The sequence below is a fragment of the Gorilla gorilla genome, chromosome Y, assembly GCF_029281585.2.
Source record: "Gorilla gorilla gorilla isolate KB3781 chromosome Y, NHGRI_mGorGor1-v2.1_pri, whole genome shotgun sequence".
NCBI lineage: Eukaryota > Metazoa > Chordata > Mammalia > Primates > Hominidae > Gorilla > Gorilla gorilla.
This window is the reverse complement of record NC_073248.2, coordinates 41,541,197-41,560,974: the sequence shown is the minus strand read 5'-3', so window position 1 is coordinate 41,560,974 and position 19,778 is coordinate 41,541,197. Positions and strand designations below refer to the sequence as shown.

Below are 19,778 nucleotides of genomic sequence, written 5' to 3'. Positions count from 1 at the left end.
CTTCTTCTGATCGTCTTGCCAAAGCTGTCCTAGATAATGTTTTTCTTAATTTACAGTCACAGCTGATATGTTACAAAATATGTAAGAAAATAATAATTGAAAACCACGCAAGTAAAGATGAAAATGAGTTCAAAAAAGAAAAATAAAAACTTTATTTATTTATTTACCTATTGATACATAAAGCCTGTTGGATGAGGATATAATGAAGCATATTCTGTTGGAGAGGACTTATGCTCATCTAAGGCATCTTGGTCATCTGGCTTCAAATTCTAAATATTTAAAAAGACTGATTATTTGATTATAAAGGTAACTTTATACCTTAATATTTAATTTTCTTCATTTAGAATAAACTGTTAAGAAGTGCAAAAAAGCTGGCATCTTTAACATCTTTACAATTCCTGCAAATGATTTGTAATACAGGGAAAAAATCTGAATTATTTTAGCTGCATAATTTCTGGACCATTTCACACAAGTCATTTCCAAAAGGAAACTTACTTTCTAAGACCAAACAAACCAATGCTAACCATTTAATAAAATACATATTTTTAAGGGCAATATTAATACATAAACATTGGCTTACACATTTAAAAATCATTTCTCTTTTTCCCAGATTTATCTGCTGCCATTTGGGGGCTTCCCCCTGCCCACTCATCCAGACAAAGTTTGCAAGCTTTTGTAAGTGTCATCCTAGCACTATTTGATCTTTCTAAGAAATAAGCATTTGATTTTTTTTTTTTTTTTGTACTGGAGGAGACCATTTTTTTAGGCACATTGAATTTTTTCCAGTATATGGTCTTCTTTCAAGTTTCTATATCCACTAAACAAGTCAATTTTCTTTCTTTTCTTTTCTTTCCTTACATTTCCTTTCCTTTCCTTTCCTTTCCTTTCCTTTCCTTTCCTTTCCTTTCCTTTCCTTTCCTTTCCTTTTCTTTCCTTTTCTTTTCTTTTCTTTTTCCACGTGAAAGTGCAACCACAGTCATTACTTCCACAAATTATGCAGTTGAGTTTCCCACATTTGGGGAAATCGCAGGAGTCAGCACATCCAGAATACAATAGATTAGCCTTGCCCTGGGAAAGCCACCTTCGTGATCACAGTATCTCCCCTGGCAGAGAAGTATCCATTTTCTTTTTAAGACTTCCGTTATCCTTTGAAAGAAAATACAACTATAAATATAATAGAATTTAGAATAATTTTCAGTACGATTTCAATCATCCATGATTATTGTCTTCTAAAATAAACTTCTTGATTCTGACACAGGCTTCTACAAAATTGTAAGAAAAAATGCTATGGTAAACAATGAAACAACTGCTAAATAAAGCTACCATACATTTTATGCACTGATATGCTCATTTTTGATAGTGACTCTTAGAGTGTTCTGTTATATCTAACAACCATCATCGGTCTTATGGAATTTTATTGTGTTCACTATGAGCTTTTAAACAGTAAACAGATGAAAAGAATTCGTAATATCTAGTAGTAGCTAATATTTTATTGCCTAATATATGTCATTCAGAAATTTTCGAGGTAATCTAATTAATATCAGAGTTAGTTTCCTAAGCAGGTAGCATTAGTAAATCCATTTAACAAATAAAAAAACTAATTACATTTACGAGAAATACTTTGCAAAATATTACAGATTTATCCAGTTGAGGAGCTAGCTAGCAATCTGACTCAAACATCGGACCTCTTGGCATATTACCAGTTTAAAACGTTTTGGCTAAATATGCTATCCATGCATTACTACAAGTGAATTAAAAACAGTAATGCTATATTACTTTTTATGGTTCTAATTTTTATTCAGATTATGCTCTGTGGCCCAGGCTGGACTGCAGTGGCATGATGATAGTACATAGCTCAATCAGTCCTCACATTCCAGGGTTCAAGTAATATACTCCTGCCTCATCCTTCCAACTACTTGGGATTACAGAAATGAACAACCATATCCAAATCTCCTCATTATTTTCACTAAAGATAATTAGACTTTTAAGACTACCTTTAAAAAAAATAAAAAACTTACTTGATATTCACTAATTTTTCAGAGACAATATTTTAGAATGTAAAGCAAGAATCCCAAGATTATAAAACAGGGATATAAATTGGCAGTACAGAATAGATTTCAATTCTAATACTATAAGAGCACACTCATGATAGGTAAAGCAACTTATAATGGCAATAATAAAAGTTGCCTGATTTGCTAATGATCAGTCATTTTGTTTCAGGGCTAGCTAATTTGCAACATATTTACACTGCCAACTGTCTGCTATTCTTAGGAGTCCAATCTAAAATTGCAAAAAAAAAAAAAAATGACTTCTGTCTTTTTTGTCATTACCATGACAGATAAATAAATTTTTTTTCTCTCTGCCATGTATCTTACTTTATATAATAAGAATATATTCCAAGTCAAAGACCAGGCTTTTTGTTTTTGCCATGGGAGCATTTATAATACAAATTTCTTTTGAAAAAGGTGATCTTTGTAATCTAATTATTTCAGTAAAGAATAACATGGATAAGCTTCTTGTAACACTTACAGTACACATTTAATTATCTCATTCTCTTAAAAATTATAATAAAGTGAAAATCATTTCATCTGCCACATTATCAATAGTATCATTTGTTTTCACGTGCAATTTGGATTAATATTATCTTTGCCTATATTTTTATCTGCCACTTTGAACAGTGGTTGGTACATAGCAGTTGTTGATATATATCTGTTGAATACCACCTATTGAATAGACTAAATATTCGTTACACAGTACATTTCAAGCTAATCTCAATAAGGAGAATAATAAATTCCTACATCAAACCCACATTAATCCACATCCACTATTTTACACATTAACCCAACATGGATACCTTTACTGTAATCACTTCCTTGGATGAGATGAGGCTAAGATGTGATTTAGCCTTACTTTAGAGCAAATACAAGAAGTTACACAGTAAACAATATATGACAACAAACTATTTTTAAAATGATATAAATTAAATCCCATTGATAGGAACTCAATGTCATTATACAACATTAATTAATCTGCTTGAAATCTATGATAGTGGACCAAAGAACAATTAGAAAATTTTAATTCTTAAATTCTAATATTTTCAGTTATTTAAAATTTAAGATTATCATTTGCTTTTAATCATTGTGTTCTACAGCTCTATAATAACTAATTTATTGTCAGGTTTTCAGTGTGCTTATTATGATGTCTATTCAGTGAAAATTGTGTGTGTTTTTGTGTGTGTGGGCATGTGTGTATAGAGTTTCCATATATATAATATGATTGTTTCTAGAATCCTATAACAATAAAACTTTGCATCTCCTGGTGGAGTTGTGCAGCTGAATCTGGTGCAATTCTTAGGCTTATTTTAAAGCAAATGACACAACTAAGAATACTAGAAGAATGCTAACGATCTGTTTTTAGCATAACCACAGTTATTTAAAATTATGATTTTCCTCAAAACCAGGCTGGTCAAGACGGTGAAACCCCATCTCTTTTAAACATTAGACAACTGTGGTGGCAGGCGCTTGTAATCCCAGCTACTCAGGAGGCTGACCCAGAGAATTGCTTGAACCCAGGCGGCGGAGGTTTCAGTGAGCCGAGATTGTCCTCCTGCACTCCAGCCTGGGTGACAGAACGAGACTCTGTCAAAAAAAAAAAAAAAAAAAAAAAGAAAGAAAGAAAGAAAGAAAAAGAAAGAAATTATTCTTCTTACATACTAATTTAAACTACTTAGAGGCTACGGATTGCTTTTAGATAACTTAATGTTATCTACCATGTTAACATTAACTTTTTTAAAAAAAAGTTTCCATTCTAAGACATTCCTTCCAATGACTTTTTTCATTATTACATCTATAGTAACACATGTATCCTTTTAGATGATTCCAAATTCTGGACATATGTATCCAACTCCCCATTACAATTTTTTATTTGGTTTCCCATATGTTTCTAAAATGCAATCCGCTCAAAGAGGTTCTCTTATTTCTCTCAGTAAATTGCATTACTATTCCTTCAGCTTATCAAATCACATTCGGGACGTAGGTGTTGTCTCTTTCCGCTCCACTTCCTCAAATATCCAATTACCAACACCTGACTATACTAATTCATAAAGAGCTCATAAATCTATCCACACATATGTTCTGCATTGCCAGTTTTGTAATATAGAGCACCCACAAAGTTTTCCTACAGATAATTTTGAATACTTCCTTACTGTGGTCTATTGTGAAACTTTCTATGCTATAGCCTGTGAGATGTTACAAATTTATGCCTTTTGTGATTCTCTAATGGTTTATCAAGTCACAGTGAATATCTCACATAAATGCTAAAAAAGCCAAGTTATGTCAATACTAAGTCTGTACCCATTAGCTACTTAGGAAAAAAAAAAATTAACAAAGCAACCCTTTTCTACCGCAAGTGCTTTTTACTCTCCAAATTTAAGACACATACTCGCTACAATAGGCAGCAGAGCCATCTGTATTTTTTTTGTTGTTTATTACAATCCTTTAATATTATCCCACCTGGACTGTTTATTCAGTACTGTATTTTCCAAATCATAATTAGGAGGGATTCAAAATAGTTTATCTGAAATTCGAAAAGCTCAAGTAAGCAAGGCTTTTAAAAATAAGGTTGTTATGTAACTCAATTTCTGATGTAATAAAGACTTAATTGAGGGAAGCTATTTAAGTCTTCACCCATAAAGGGAATATTCATTTCTCTTCATAGAAACATTAGTATGTTTGATTCTTGGGTACTTTGGGGGCCTTACAGGGAATGGTACACGATGTGATGCAACTGTGTTGACTGTTTTCTCAAATTTTAAAAATTCCTAATACCTAAAACACACTTCCTAATTGCCTTAAGATGTGTAAATGTATAATGAACTTTCTCAATTAAAATTAAACTTAGGTTATATTATAAACCAATCATGGGTTTTGTATAAGCAACTAAAATCTCAAGTTAAATTGTGCAAGACAAAATTTTTGAGAGTTCTTAAGTATGATACTTTTACATTCAAAATAAATATTGTGTTTATGTTTGTATAATATATGCTCCTACTCTACTAAAAGTATCCCAGCATCTCAGAGGTAGTCAGGCAAGGCTGAGAAAAAGAAAGCACAGAGATCGTCAGAGCAGGAAGAGTAAAGGGTAAAATGTATTTCCTCTTGAAGGTAAATATTAATGATACAAATAACACTTTCATCACAGGAATGTGTGACCATAGAAATTAGTTTTGATAGGAAAATATTTGTAATTTAAACAAATTACTTAAAATGATCTGCTAATTGTCTGAGTCATTCATATAAATATGACCTAATATTTATCAATATCACTGAGATATTATCTAGTAATTAAATTTTAAATAGATCCATAAATTAGTAATTTTGAAATGTTGCACTAACACTGAATACAGTACAAATATTTTTGTTCTACGTTTCTGACAATCTATCCATGCTTTAAGGACTGCTGTGCAATAGGTTGATGTGAGGAAAATCAGACTACCCTAAGAGACATTTACTTAAAACTGCATCTCTTAATTTATGCTAATAGCAACAAAAACTTTAAGTGAATTATTTATTTACATTATCACCAAATTTCTTTTTCTTTATTTTAACAAAAGCATACATAAATGCTAAGTTTCTCGTAGATGTCATTTTTAAACCTGAAAAGCAAAACAACTAATTGGTATCCCTTAAGGATGTGGATACGTTTTCCAAGTTCTAGAAATTCTGATTTAGATAGTGTGGGATATGACCTGGAAATTAGTACTTTTCAAAAAGCAAGATTAAGAGATAACATCGGCTGGGCACGGTGACTCAAGTCTGTAATCACAGCACTTTGGGAGGCCAACATGTGCAGATTACAGGATCAGGAGTTTGAGACCATCTTGGCCAACATGGTGAAACCCCGTCTCTACAAAATACAGATATATATATATATTTAACCAGGCGCAGTGGCACACCTGTAGTCCCAGCTTCTAGGGAGGCTAAGCCTGAGGAATCACTTGAACACAGGAGGTGGAGGTTGCAGTGAGCCAAGTTCTTGTCCCTGCACTCCAGCCTGGACACAGAGCTAGACTCCATCTCCAAAATAAATAAGTAAATAAAAGAGAGAGAAAGATAACATCAATCAGGCACGATATCTAATCTTAAAGATTACCAGAAAAATAAAACAAATGCATAAATAACCTGAGAATACATGAAATACACTGAAGTTACCCAGATTTGCTATGCATTTATATATATATATATTTATATGTATATGGAACATTGCCTGTACTTTAGGACACATTACATGTAGTAACCTGATTAAAATGATTCTCATTTTATATTTAAAAATAAAAACATCATTGATATAACACGAAAATGTCTTACCTAAACTGGCATATATTACAAACAGGTAAATATATTATTGTAAATAAAATCCCTATGATCTGAATCTTTTCTCGTAAGGACGTTAAGTACTCCTCTTAGTAACTGATCACTCCTGCTCAAGTTGTTACATTTCTGTGAAAAAGAAGTGTTCATTGGTGTAATAGAATCAAGATTACAAAACAGCTTCTATTTGAATAAAAAGAGTCTCGTTCTTATAAAGAGCAAACATCTAACAAAGAAAATGATTAAATACTATTCCTCTTTGAGAGAGAAAATAAAGAGCTGTGGTAAATTTTATTGTAGATTTTTTATGCTGCTATAATTAAAAGAACAACAACACTTCCACAACTTCAATAGAATAATTTAAACCATTTAGTGATTTATATTATCACCAATTTTAATTTTCTATTACAGTATTTTACTAAAATACCTTTCAATTTAACCAGTAGAAAAGTAAATTTAAGAAAATATAACCTTTAGTGATTTCCTAAATAATTGTGAATATTCAATACACAAAATAATTTAATCTTGTTTTTCAGAGGGCTGAGAAATCACTATTTATTACCATAAAATAATTTTTAAAACTCACAGGTGTTATAATATATGTAAGCATGCATTTGTGTATGGCAAAGACATCAAATAGAATCATAAATATTTTCTGATTTGAATTTGCAGACAACAGAATTTACTTCTAAGTATATAATTACTCCAAAAAACAAAAAAAACTAACAGCTGTGCAATTACCTGACTAGCAAGTGATAGAGCAGGAGCACCTTCATCTTGAACAAATACTGCCACATTAACTTCCAGCTCTCTTTTTATCCTCATGCATTTCAAGGAAATCACTTCTCTTCTTACTACAAATAATAAGCACATTCCTTTCCCTTCAGGTGCACTAAGATACAGAAGCTAGAAGCAGACATGGGGGACATGCCTGCAGCTCCAGAAAGCTGCATGAAAACAGACACACAACACTCTCTGTCAGATAAACACAACAAAGAGACACAGAGGCAGTCCAACCCTCTGATAAGCACTGTGAGACTGAATCATGGAAAACTCTTAGTCTGTTAACAGAGTGTGGCTCTGACTTAACCTGGCCAGCCGCCCCCTCACACTGATTAAAAATAAATCTGTCCCTGTTGACTGTCAAGCCTCCCTTCAGGTTTCTCTCCTCTTTCTTTAATCCTTACATTGGTTGCTGATACCCAGGACCGGTATTGGTGGCAGAGGCTCCCTTACATCCCAGGAAGCTGTGGGCAATGGCAGCTTATCCTAAGCAAACTCCTGGATCCTGAGAGTCTCTGGCCACCTGCCCCATCTTTTCTCTCATTTTACTGTTCAAGCGATTTGTGTGAGAAGGACAACTGACCTGAAGGAAACTGCAAGGCTCAGGCCAGGGCTCTAAATCCCTCAAGTCTTGGGAATCCACCCCTAACACTGGCTCCCTCTTTCCTCTTCTCTCTCTCTCTCATTCTCTTACTTTCTGTTCCTCATATAGCTCTAGTCTGGCAGGCTCTTTGCCAATTCCAACTGGAACATCCAAAAGACAACACTAACTCGGCCATCTGGTAAGATCTGCCTTTTCCTGCCTTTCCCCTGGTACCATAGAACGTCCAGACTGCGGTCCACTTCCTCAAAGGACCAACGGGACTAAGTTCAAGGAAATCGTGGGGACATGAAGTGCTTTCCCAGCATAACTGTCCTCTTTCAGAAGGAGGATTCTGGGTCTCTGTCTATGTCTGGGGACATCTAGAACAAAACAGAGCTATCTTAAAACACCTTTATAGCAAATGCAGCTTCCAAGAAATGTTAATAGTTAAGTATGTGAATTTACAAATTTGTCATTCAGTTGTACCCATAGGAAAGGTTTAGTAATACTGATATTTACAAGAAAAACAGACAAACAAACAAACTTAACAGGTTTTACATTAACATTAAAAATTGCCAAAGGTTACATTATAACATGTAATTGAAAGTGCTAAACATAAATTTTCATGCAAGGTGTATAAAAACAGTAATAAGTTAAAAATTGTAAGAAGACATAAAAATCTACATTTTGATTAAAAATTTAAAAATAGGTTTCGGGAGACACTGAGCTAGCTTGAAGAGTTTTTTTTTTTTTTTTTTTTTTTTCATACCCCAGTGGCACCTGAAATGTCAGAAAGAAAGAACCATTCACTCCCTTGAATTGGGTGAAGCCATGGAGCCAAGTGGTCTAGCTCAGTGGGTGTCACCTCTATGGAGTCTAGCAAGCTAAAATCCACTGCCTTGAAATTCTCGCTGCCAGCACAGTAGTCTGAAGCCAACCTGGAATGCTTGAGATTGGTGGGGACAGGGATGTCCACCATTACTGAGGCTTGAGTAGGTGGTTTTTCCCTTTACAGTATAAACAAAGCCACTGGGAAGTCACAGCAGCTCAGCAAAGCTGCTGTAGCCAGACTGCCTACCTAGATTCCTCCTCTTTGGTCAGAGCATCTCTGAAATAATGGCAGCAGCCCCAGTTAGGGGCTTATAGACAAAATTTCCATCTCCCTGAAACAGAGCCCCTGGGGGAAAGGGTGGCTGTAGGCACAGCTTCAGCAGACTTAAACCTTCCTGCCTGCTGGCTCTGAAGAGAGCTGCAGATCTCCAAAAGACTGCCAAAAGTGAGTCCATGAAGCTCATGACTCTTGACTGGGAGACTCCTCCCAGCAGGGATCGACAAGCACATCATAGAGGAGTGCTCTGGCTGGCACCTGGCAGGTGCCCCTCTGGGATGAAGCTTTCAGAGGAAGGAACATGCAGCAATCTTTGCTTTTCTGCATCCTCTGATAGTGATACACAGGCAAAAATGGCCAGAAGTGGACCTCCAGCAAAGTCCAGCACACCTGCAGCAGAAGGGCCTGATTGTTAGAAGGAAAACTAACAACAGAAAGGCATAGTATCAACATCTACTAAAAGGATTTCCTCTCTATATAGGAATATACATATATACTATATATTCAAGTTTTATTTTATATATATAAATTTATATATATAACGTTATATATATAGAATATATATATAGAATATAGATAGTATATATAGAATATATATAGAATATATATAGTATATATATAGAATATATATATAGAATTTATATATATATATATATATTTTCAAAGGTCACCAACATCAAAGAATGAAGGTACATAAATGAACAAAGATGAAAAAGGAAATCGCAAAAAGGCTGAAAATTCCAAAAACGAGAACCCCTCTTCTCCTCCAAAGGATCGCAACTCCTCGCCAGTAGGAAAACAGAACTGAATAGAGAATGAGTTTGAGAAATTGACAGAAGTAGGTTTCAGAAAGTGGGTAATAACAAACTCTTCTGAGCAAGAAAGAAAGTTCTAACCCAATGCCAGGAAGCTAAGAACCTCAAAAAAAGGTCAGGGGAATTGCTAACTGGAAAAACGAGTTAAAGGAAAAACATAAATAACATGATGGAGATGAAAAACACAGCACAAAGACTGCATGAAGCATACACAATTACCAATAGCCAAATCGATGAAGTGGAAGAAAGGATATCAAAGACTGAAGATCAATTTACTGAAACGAAGCATGAAGAAAAGGTTAGAGAAAAAGGAATAAAAAGGAACAAACAACGTCTCCAAGAAATATGGGACTATTTGAAAAGACTAAACCTACTTTGTTTGTTTATTTGTTTGTTAGTTTGTTTGAGATGGAGTCTTGCTCTATCACCCAAGCTGGAGTGCAGGGGAGTGATCTCGGCTCACTGCAACCTCCTCCTCCCAGATTCAAGGGATTCTCCTGCTTCAGCCTCCTGAGTAGCTGGCATTAAAGGCATGCACCATCATGCCGGGGTAAGTTTTGCAATTTTAGGAGAGACAGAGTTTTGCCATATTGCCAAAGCTAGTCTTTAACTACTGGCCTCAAGTGATCTGCAGACCTCAGCCTCTCAAAATGCTGAGATTAGAGTCATGAGCTACCATGCCCAGCCCAATTTCAACTTGTTTTATAAAATTTCTGTGACATCCTCCACCTTCCCTTGACCCACAAAATGACTGTTATTTAGAATTCCAAAATAGGGGCCTTCGAAGAATCTCCAAGGAACACTTGTCCCAGAGGCCCTGAGGAGGTAGCTACTCAGAATTAGATGATAGATTACGCTGGGAAATTGAGGGCAAGAAGAGAACCTAGGTTAGTTTCCAAATGTCTAGCTGAGGGGAACAAACAGAATGTGGCCTCTCTTCTAAGATGCCCTGATCCCAATCTGTAAAACTTGTGTGTATGTTAGGGCTCATGACAAAGACAAATTACGGTTGCTCATCAGTTGACCTTAAGATAGGAAGATTGCCCAGGATCATCCAGCTTGATCAACGCCATTAAAATGGCCTTAAATGTAGAAGATGGAAGCAAAAGAGGAAAGTCAGGGGGAAGTCACAGAAGAATGGAAAAGCAATGTGATGTTGATGGCTTTGAAAACAGAGGATGGGGCTATAGCTAAGGAATGCAGGAGGCCCCTAGAATCTAGAAAGTACAAGGAAACAAATTCTCCTCTAGAGCATCCAAGAGGGACACAGTCCTGCGCACACTTAGATTATAGCCCAACAAGTACCTATGTTGCACTCCTGTGCTACAGAAGTGTAAGATAATACACTTGTCTAAATTTTTAATAATTTGTTACAGTGGCAGTAGGAAACTAAAATAGGCCAAAGCCAGAAAAACCTGTAGATATGAGAGGAAAGGAAGGAAACTCAAGGAAGTGTCAGCAAATGAGTAGAAGACACATTCTCTTAAGAGACTGAGGACAAAAGGAGTTCATCTGCCAGGGGAATGGGTTTCAAAGCACTGTAGATAAGTTGTTGCATAGAGGCAATGAGGCATCAAGGTGAAGATATCTGCAGCAATATGGAAATGAGAGTGTGAGAAAGGGGTGGTTCCTCTCCACTGTGTATCCCCACCACTAATACAGAAATTGGTACACAGCAGGTGTTCAATGCTGGCAGAATGGTACTGGAGGGTAGTGGCATGGCCTGCAGCATAGACAGTGCTGAAATGCAAGAATGACAGACATGGCAAGATTTCAGTGTTAAGTAGACTCAACAGAGCAAAGAGCCTTCTGAAACTTCTCATGCTGATGTCTCAGGGGTTTCAGAGGCTCCATGATGAAGTTTATGTTCAGATGGTCGACAGCAACTTTATGAGAAGTTACTGAAGTTTTAAGTTACCTATGAAGAAATCCTGCATAACAAGAAACTGGGCTTGCTGGCTGATGAGAGGGAGCCAGGACCTTTATTTGTGATGGAAACAGCAGCTGTCTCTGGTAGGTGGGCAACCTGGTCTTTGACAGGGAGAAGTCTAAAGAAATCAACTTGGTGATATGAGGAGATCTCCCAATACCTTAACTTTAAGGAGTCTACATACACTAACTAGTAATCAACATACGCGTGGAACCAGATGTCAGTGAGTCTAGAATCAAAAGTCTAAAAGGCCGCCAGTGAGTGGAAGTATGACACGCACACACACACACACACACACATATATAATATATATATATATATATCAGGCTTTGGGGTTGACCGTAACTTAGTCTAGCTAGGCATTTAAATCAATAACTTGAATGAAGACAACTTATCACATTTAAAAATAACACCAAGGGTTTATTTATTGGAATTCATTAGAAGGCAGAAATTAGGATTCAAAATGATCTCTGTGGCTAAGAGAGTTGGGAGAAATTAACGAGATAGAAGTTAAGCAAATAGTAAAGAAAGCCCTGTCCTTTGGATTAGAAATCAACTGTACAACAATAGGACAAGAGAAACCTAGATTAAGAACTTTCACCTACATCAAGAAAAGTGTTAACTTACTCCAAGCTCTGTAAGAGGTAAAAGTCTGAGAGTTTGGTCAAAAAGCTAATGCAATTCTAGGTGGTATTAAGAGCAAGATCGGGGAGAATGTTCATGCCCTCTTAGGGGAAGAAAGTGAGTTCTGGGAATCATATCATCTTTGTGGAAGAAACTCATTTCTGGAAATCTATCATAAATTAATCCATATCTCTGACCTGTGTGTGTTATAGGTGAGGGGAGGGCAAGATTTATGCTAGGGAAATCTCTGGAAAGAAGACAAAAGCAATTAAAGGAACTGAGGATGTTTAAATGGTACTGAGAAGACCTTTTTGGGGTGGAAGGGGAGCGGGGTATGGCATAGTACTATCTTTAAATACAATAAGCTGTCTAACGGAAAAGGAATTTGGCTTGGAATGGCAAATGAGTTTCTTCTCATGAGTGAAATCTAATCAACTGGTATTGACTGCCATGAACTGGGGTTGAGAAATTTTCTGAGACTAAGTGTGGAAAGAAAAGGGGAAGAATGCTGTGTAGAAAAGAATGTAGGAAAGAATGCTGTGATCATTTATCCTTGTCTCATATGGATTTCAGGAGGCTGAACTTGACAGACTTATTCCAAACCCTTGCATAGGTCAAGCCCAGGGCTGCTCATTTGAAGTCACTGAAAACTACAATCTAATGGGCGGCTAGAACACCACCAGTGTCAGAGTAAGAGCATGCTTAATGAACTTGGAAGTCCCTGCTCTTAGTTTAATTTGCAGGACAATGCACGACAAGACTCATGGACTGTCGTTCCAAACACATCCCTTTTTGTAGCTGGCCTCTGTAGAGACTCTATAGAAGAGCTTCTGGAAAAACTGTTCGTTCCTGCCAACAGCAGTGTTTTCAGTCATCCCATAGACCTGGGGTCACTGATCTAGCATGGTACATGTCTATTGCAATAAGGAGGGGCAGCTTGAACACTGTTGATAGGTCTCTAATGTGACATTTTTCTATTAATATTATGAGCAATTATCCCACCTTTGGGAGAAGTTATGCTAGTTTTTGAAGAACATTTTATCTAATTGTATTCATATATTCAACTGTGTGATCAAAAGTGGGAGTGCGGTCGGGAGTGAGGGGATCTTCAGACACAATCTTTTTACTTGCTTGTTTGCTGTTGTTGCCCAAGCTAGAGTGCAATGGTGTGATCTCAACTAACTGCAACCTACACTTCCTCGGATCAAGTGATTCTTCTGCTTCCGACTCCCAGAGAGATTGGATTACAGATGTATGCCACCACACCTCGCTAATTTTTTTGTATTTTTAGTGGAAACCGGGTTTCACCATGTTAGCTAGGCTTGCCTGGAACTCCTGACCTCAAGTCATCCTTGAGCCTCCGCCTCCCAAAGTGCTGGGATTACAGGCGTGAGCCACCACGCCCAGCCGATTATTATTACTTTTTATACAGTGGACTGGTGATACTACCTAACAACATTTACAAGCTATCAACCTACTTTTAGAACACTGCTTTCATCATTTCATTATCCCATTCAAAAGCCTGGATGTATCTCAACTACAGGATTAGGTACTGGTATTCAAAGCAGACTCTCACATTGATCATGTCTTTTCTCAGCCCTATTGTTCCACCTCCACTAGAGTTTAGTTGTTTATTTTTTTTTCTTCCCCAAATCCACTTTGACTCTATCCACTTCAGAGCTACTATTATTTCTCTCATCCTGCCTGGAATGTTCTCCCTGATTCTGCCTGCAACTCCTACCTATTTTTTATAATCCAACCAAGTCTCTCCTCCTCAATTATTTCCACCAAAAACCTACAGGTTCTCCACTTCCTAAGAAGTCCTGTCACTCATACTGCCTCTCAAAGACTTTAAGTTTCTCACAGCCAGTGATCAAAATTCACTGTACACTTCTTCAGTGCTGTGTACGAAGCTGAAACTGATCAAATTTTGTCCTCACAGCGCTTAGATACTTTTTCAGGCTTATATTCCCAGCATACAACTCTGGACTCAGGGTAGATTTCTCACTGCCCCCAGAAGGTCCTAGATTTTTGTTTGTTTGTTTGGTTGGTTTTTATTACTTTACTCATTTTTCCCCATCCCTGCGATGCTCTTCTTTTGACCCACCACCCAAATCCTACGCATGAAGACCCTGAAGAGTTTACACTTTTTCCAAGAGATGATCTGAATCACTTCCATATTCAACCACCTCCCCTTTAAACTCATTACTCAATTTATATATATATATATCTCTATCTATCTATCTATCTATCTATCTATCTATCTATCTATCTATCTATCTATCTATCTTAGCTCTTGCTCAATTATCTGGCTGTACCGTGTTCATTATTGCTTCTGAGAGGTTTGGTTGCTTTTCTTTTTAATTACATGTAGACATTATGAGGTCAGGCTCGCCTTTCCTCACAATACACAATGGTGGCTACTCAAAAACATTTAATTCTGTGTATCTCAACCCTAAGCCATCCTGCTTCCAAGAGGTCATCTGGCAATGTCTGGGGACACTTTTGGTTGTCTGGCTTGGAAGAGAAGGTACTATTGAAAAAATAGAGACCAAGGATACAGCTGAATCTACAAAGCACAGGACAGCTTCCCAAAACAAAAATCTGCCGGCTCCAAAAGGCAACAGTGGCTCCATGAAGAACCCCTGGGTCAGCTGAATATTTGGCTGTTAACCACCAAAGCAAAGACCCCAGGAAGGCAGAAACTTGCAGCTGGAAGTTCTTAGTGAGTGGAGGAGCTGGCCAGGGCGTGGCAGATCTGATCTGGCTACCCTAGGGAGGAGTGGAGATACAGCACCAGCCTGAGCCTTCAGGCAGGGCCAGTGAACTCCCACAGGGATTCAAAATGCCTGTTGCGACTCACTCCATCCTCTACCTGAAGCGACAGGCCAAGGAGGGAAAGGCAATCTCAGTCCCGCTATGAAGACCGGCACCCCGCTGCTTCAGCCGAGTTCCCCGGGGCAGATTTTGGATACCCTGGATGTGCTCCCTCGCGATATGGGTGGAGATTCTGGCCGGTGCTAGGCCACCAAATGCATGTGCCATGTATCTTCAGACCAGGAAGACTGTACTAAGAAGGTCCCCAAGAGGGGCAGGATGCAATGTGACGGCTGTAATCTCGCGTTGTTTTTCAGTCGTTCACCTTCCCTCTACCCCTCAAGTAACCTGCAACCATTTTGTCTTCTAATCCAACTAGCTCCCCATGTCTGTTGAGTCAAGATGAGCTGCACAAAAAGCTACACGAAGCGTTGATGAATGTGGGTGTACTGGGCACACTCAAAGTATCGGATTTAGATTTATCTGTTCCATAACTTTTAGAAGTCTAACCTGTAATAGGTAGTTCACATTTAAATTCATCCAATGATTGGGTTTCAAAACTCTACCCTGAAACATTACAGTCTCTTTGAAACCATTGAGAAAATGTTACATTTGAGTCGACTTAAAGGAGAATGTTCGAATAATTAATTGAGCTGCCAATAAGATAGAAGCAGAAAGCATTTATATAATGAACACATTTTGGTAAGAATAGGCCTCTTTTATAAATCTGGCTTACAGGTTCCTAAACTAACGAGTGGGTTTGTAATGCGTTTGGATGTGGGACATTGGCAACATATAGATAAAACTAGTGTTCTAATAGTTTAACTGGAGAATGAACACTTTCATCTTTAAACTATATTGATATGCCTGAATATTTCATTTGGGCAGCAAATATTTGTTAGCGTACTTTATATTTGGATTAACAGCTAGGAACAGGATTAGCTCAACGTGTTTTCCTTGCAATATGCATTTCATAAGCATATTTTACATTTAAAATATGTAGATATATCCTGTGCATATATCCTTTTTAAATTTAAGTTAGATGGTGTGAGCATTTCTCTGTTTCCTTAAAAGTTTCTTGAAATCCTCATTTTTAGTGGCAACAGTCTTATCTTTGAATATTTTTGTAACACACGTAGCAGTCCCTTGTTGTTAAATATTTTGGTTATATTTTGCAACAGTCCACAGAGGTGGGATGAACTAGCAGAATTTTTTCCTATACTTCATATCCCAAGCATAAGCTGCTGAAATGGACTTCTAGGGAAGTGAAGTGAAGAGTCTGCAAATGGGTCTGGCTAACCACCAGTTTCACTTGGAAGCTGAGGAAAGAAACATTTTTGTAGAACACACTGACCTTCTCATCTCACGGGGTAAGGCTCGTGTAGGGGAAGATTCCTAATTTCTGGCCATGGATCTATGAAACATTATGGAAATAAAAGGAAGTTTTCCAATGAATGTAACACATCTTTGTATATCTCTACTGAGACAATCCTACTGAAATTATTTTACCTTTTTTGACTTCCTTCCTTCCTTCTGTCCTTCCTTCCTTCTTTCCTTTCTTCCTTCCTTTCTTTCTTCCTTTCTCCTTTCCTCCCTTTCTCCCTCCCTCCCTTTATTCCTTCTTTCCTTCCTTCCTTCCTTGTTTTCCTTTCTTTCTTCCTTCCCTCCTTGCAAGACACAAATTCAAACCCACCCAATTCATGAGTCAATGCACCCTGTATTGAATGGAGAATTGCACCCTCCGTCCATTTCACTACAAGGGAACTCCCTCTTACTAGGAACCCCTAACTCTTTAGTGGCTGATCACCAACAAAGATATGGCTATGAGTCTTCACTTTCTGTTTTCTTTCCAGAAATTGGTTTAGCAAAAGAAAAGGTAACATATTTCCTTTTCTGTTTTTGAACTTTTTATTAACAGTTTTCTTGGGGAGGGGCTGACTGTAACATGCTGCATTATAGATAATTGCTTTTAAACTAGGTCCACTTCTCATTCCTCTTTGAATTTCCATTGTACTTGCACATAATGCATTTGTTATATAGCAAGTGATTACTAAATTTGAAATTCATTTATTGGTATCACATTTAGTCTTTTGTAAAATTGTGATCTAAAATCTCTAAATGTTTAAGAGCTCAAATTGATTTTTCTATTTTCCGTGTTGTTTAATAAGACTCTGCCAATCTGTTGAATTTCTGCTCTGAATTTGGCACTGTGATAGACACACGACAGATGTTTCATGTGTTACAGATGAGGAACCAGACTGTGGAGAGTTGAATCAAGTAACTTAAGTGATGTAGTCCTTAAAAATCTGTAAATTTTCCAAATAATAAAGTGACTGTCATTTTATTTTTTAATGCATTTCTAATTATTTTAATGATATTTCTTCATTATGGTTAAACATTTCTCCCAGTTTATTATTTTAAAGGTAGATGCAGCAAACTTTCCCTGTGAATGTGTGTGTGTGTGTGTGTGTGTGTGTGTGTAGACTGTTTTTTAGAGTAGGTTTTAGTTCACAGCTAGGTTGATGGAGAAGTACAAAGAATTCCTATACACCCACTGCTCCTACACATGCACAGTCTTTCCCACTGTCAACATCTTTCATCAAGGTGGTACATTTGCTACAATTGATAAACCTTCCCCGAAAAGTCATTATTGCCAAAGTCTATCGTTTACATTAAATTTCACTCTTGGTGGTGTGTATATGTTTTTACTTTCTTTAGGTTGTCTATAGTTATCTAAGAGTTTCATATTCCAAAGTTTTAAGGACACGAGAAGCTTAGTATTATAATTATTTTATTTGACATGGAGAATTACTCTGTTGCTCATGCTGGAGTGCAGTGGCCTGATTCCCGGCTGCCAACTTCACCTCCTGGGTTTAAGCGATTCTGCCGCCTCAGCCTTTTAAGTATCTGGCATGACAGGTGCTTGCCCAAGAACCTGGCTAATTTTTCTATTTCTAGTAGAGGCAGGATTTCACTGTGTTGGCCAGTTTTGTCTCAAACTCCATATCTCAAGTGATCCATTTGCCTTGGCCTCCAAAATGCTGGGATTACAGATGAGAGCCACAATGCGTAGCCTTAGTACAGTTTTTGAATTCAAATTTTAAATGTGCTGAGTTTCTTCATACACAACCAGATTTTACTTATCAGCCTTATGAATGTATTTATTTACATACTTATTTTTTAGAAGTAGGGTCTCTCTCTGTCACCAAGTCTGGAGGACATTGGCATAATCTCAGCTTACTGAAACATCTGCCCCTCCTGGGTTCAAGCAATTATACTACTGCAACCTTTCAAGCAGCTGGGATTACTGGCACACACCACCACCTTCTGCTAATTTTTTTTTTTAATAGAGTCTGGGTTACTCTTGGTGGGCAGTGTTGTTTTCAATCCTGAGCTCATGTCATCTCCCCTCATAGGCTGCCCAAGTGCTGTAATTACAACTGTGAGACACTGTGCCTTGTCTGGAATTCTTTTTTGATTTATCTTTCTCTAACTTTCTAATAATTATATACTTCTACTTATCATGTACTTAACAATTGTAAAATTCTTATAACAGGAAGTAATCCCACTCAAACAACTAAATGGTTTCTGCTAACATAAAATACCAATGTAAAATATTTTCTTTAAAGGAAATCCAATTGAAAACATATTCATGTTCTTAGAGTAGACATAATTATTGATATATACTGTAGCAGAAATATATATAAATGCTTGTCCAAAATATCTGTTTAACAGAATTTTAAGTGCACTTTAGTCATGATTGTAAGGACAGTGAAAATTTAGTTTATTTACATTTTTAAATACTACTTTTAAAAAGTTGTAATTGAATAACATTTGATGTAAAACACTTAGAGATTAATTACATGATCAAGAAAGATATTTTATTATTTTAACTCAATCTTTTTGTAATTTATCTAATAGTGTAAGAAAGAGCTTTTATTTTGCTTTGTTAGCATAGTTGTAATCTTATCTTTTCTGAAGGAATTTTCTTAATCTCTTATTCATAAATATATTATAACATTATTTAAAGATTGCTATAAAACTGTGTCTAATTAGTAACATTTTATTTTCTTAAGGTATTTAATATGCAGGATTGATTGCACTCTATAAAATTCACCCTACTTCCAGTTTCTAGAAATCACTGGTAAGATTACTTAGTTTATATAATCTACTTTGGTTTGTTAATTATAACTGAATAGCTTTATAAAGGTAAAATATTTCCTTTTAACAGGTCTCAGGGTCTGATAAAGAAAACCAAAAATATACGAGCCTACATATTTGTAAACTATAGCAAGGTTTTTCTATGTACTTTTCCTTATAAAGTAATAAAGCTAATTTTGAGGGAGAAGAGTAAGAAATTTAAATAGATTTAAATTTCATGTTTTTCCTTGCTGACCATATCTTACTTTTTAAGCAATAGTTCACCTGTTCTGCAGGTCATTTTCCCCATGTTTTCATTTTTGTAATAACTTTCAGATAGTCAAATAAGAAAACTTCAGATGGTATCAAGGGCCCTACAGACACACTGAAAGATACTGTTTGTAAAAATATCCACTGTTGGGAACACTTCTTAAAAAAAAGAAAAAAGAAAAACTTCAAAAATCTGACTTTTAGGCCAAGTGTCTTTGTATACTAGGTATGCCTCTCAAGTACAATTGATAGAGTATTAACTGTATTAATATGTCATTAAAGAAGAAAATATGTGTTTAGTAATGTGTAATATAACTTCTCTTATATATAAGCACCATCC

The 19,778-nt window shown here is 36.5% G+C and overlaps 1 protein-coding gene and 1 non-coding gene across 2 annotated transcripts; one reads left to right on the top strand and one right to left on the bottom strand.

The window, feature by feature from the left end:
- Window positions 1–956: 956 nt before the first annotated feature.
- LOC129530436 (U1 spliceosomal RNA) lies at window positions 957–1,118 on the bottom strand. The gene has a single exon (XR_008675824.1). It is a non-coding gene; the product is annotated as a U1 spliceosomal RNA (small nuclear RNA).
- A 14,012-nt stretch (window positions 1,119–15,130) lies between these two features.
- LOC129530354 (centriole and centriolar satellite protein OFD1-like) lies at window positions 15,131–19,319 on the top strand. The gene is given in 6 exon segments (XM_055377154.1): window positions 15,131–15,228; window positions 15,408–15,492; window positions 16,704–16,904; window positions 19,105–19,120; window positions 19,123–19,172; window positions 19,260–19,319. Coding segments are annotated over 6 exon segments (510 nt in total).
- The last annotated feature ends 459 nt before the right edge of the window (window positions 19,320–19,778 follow it).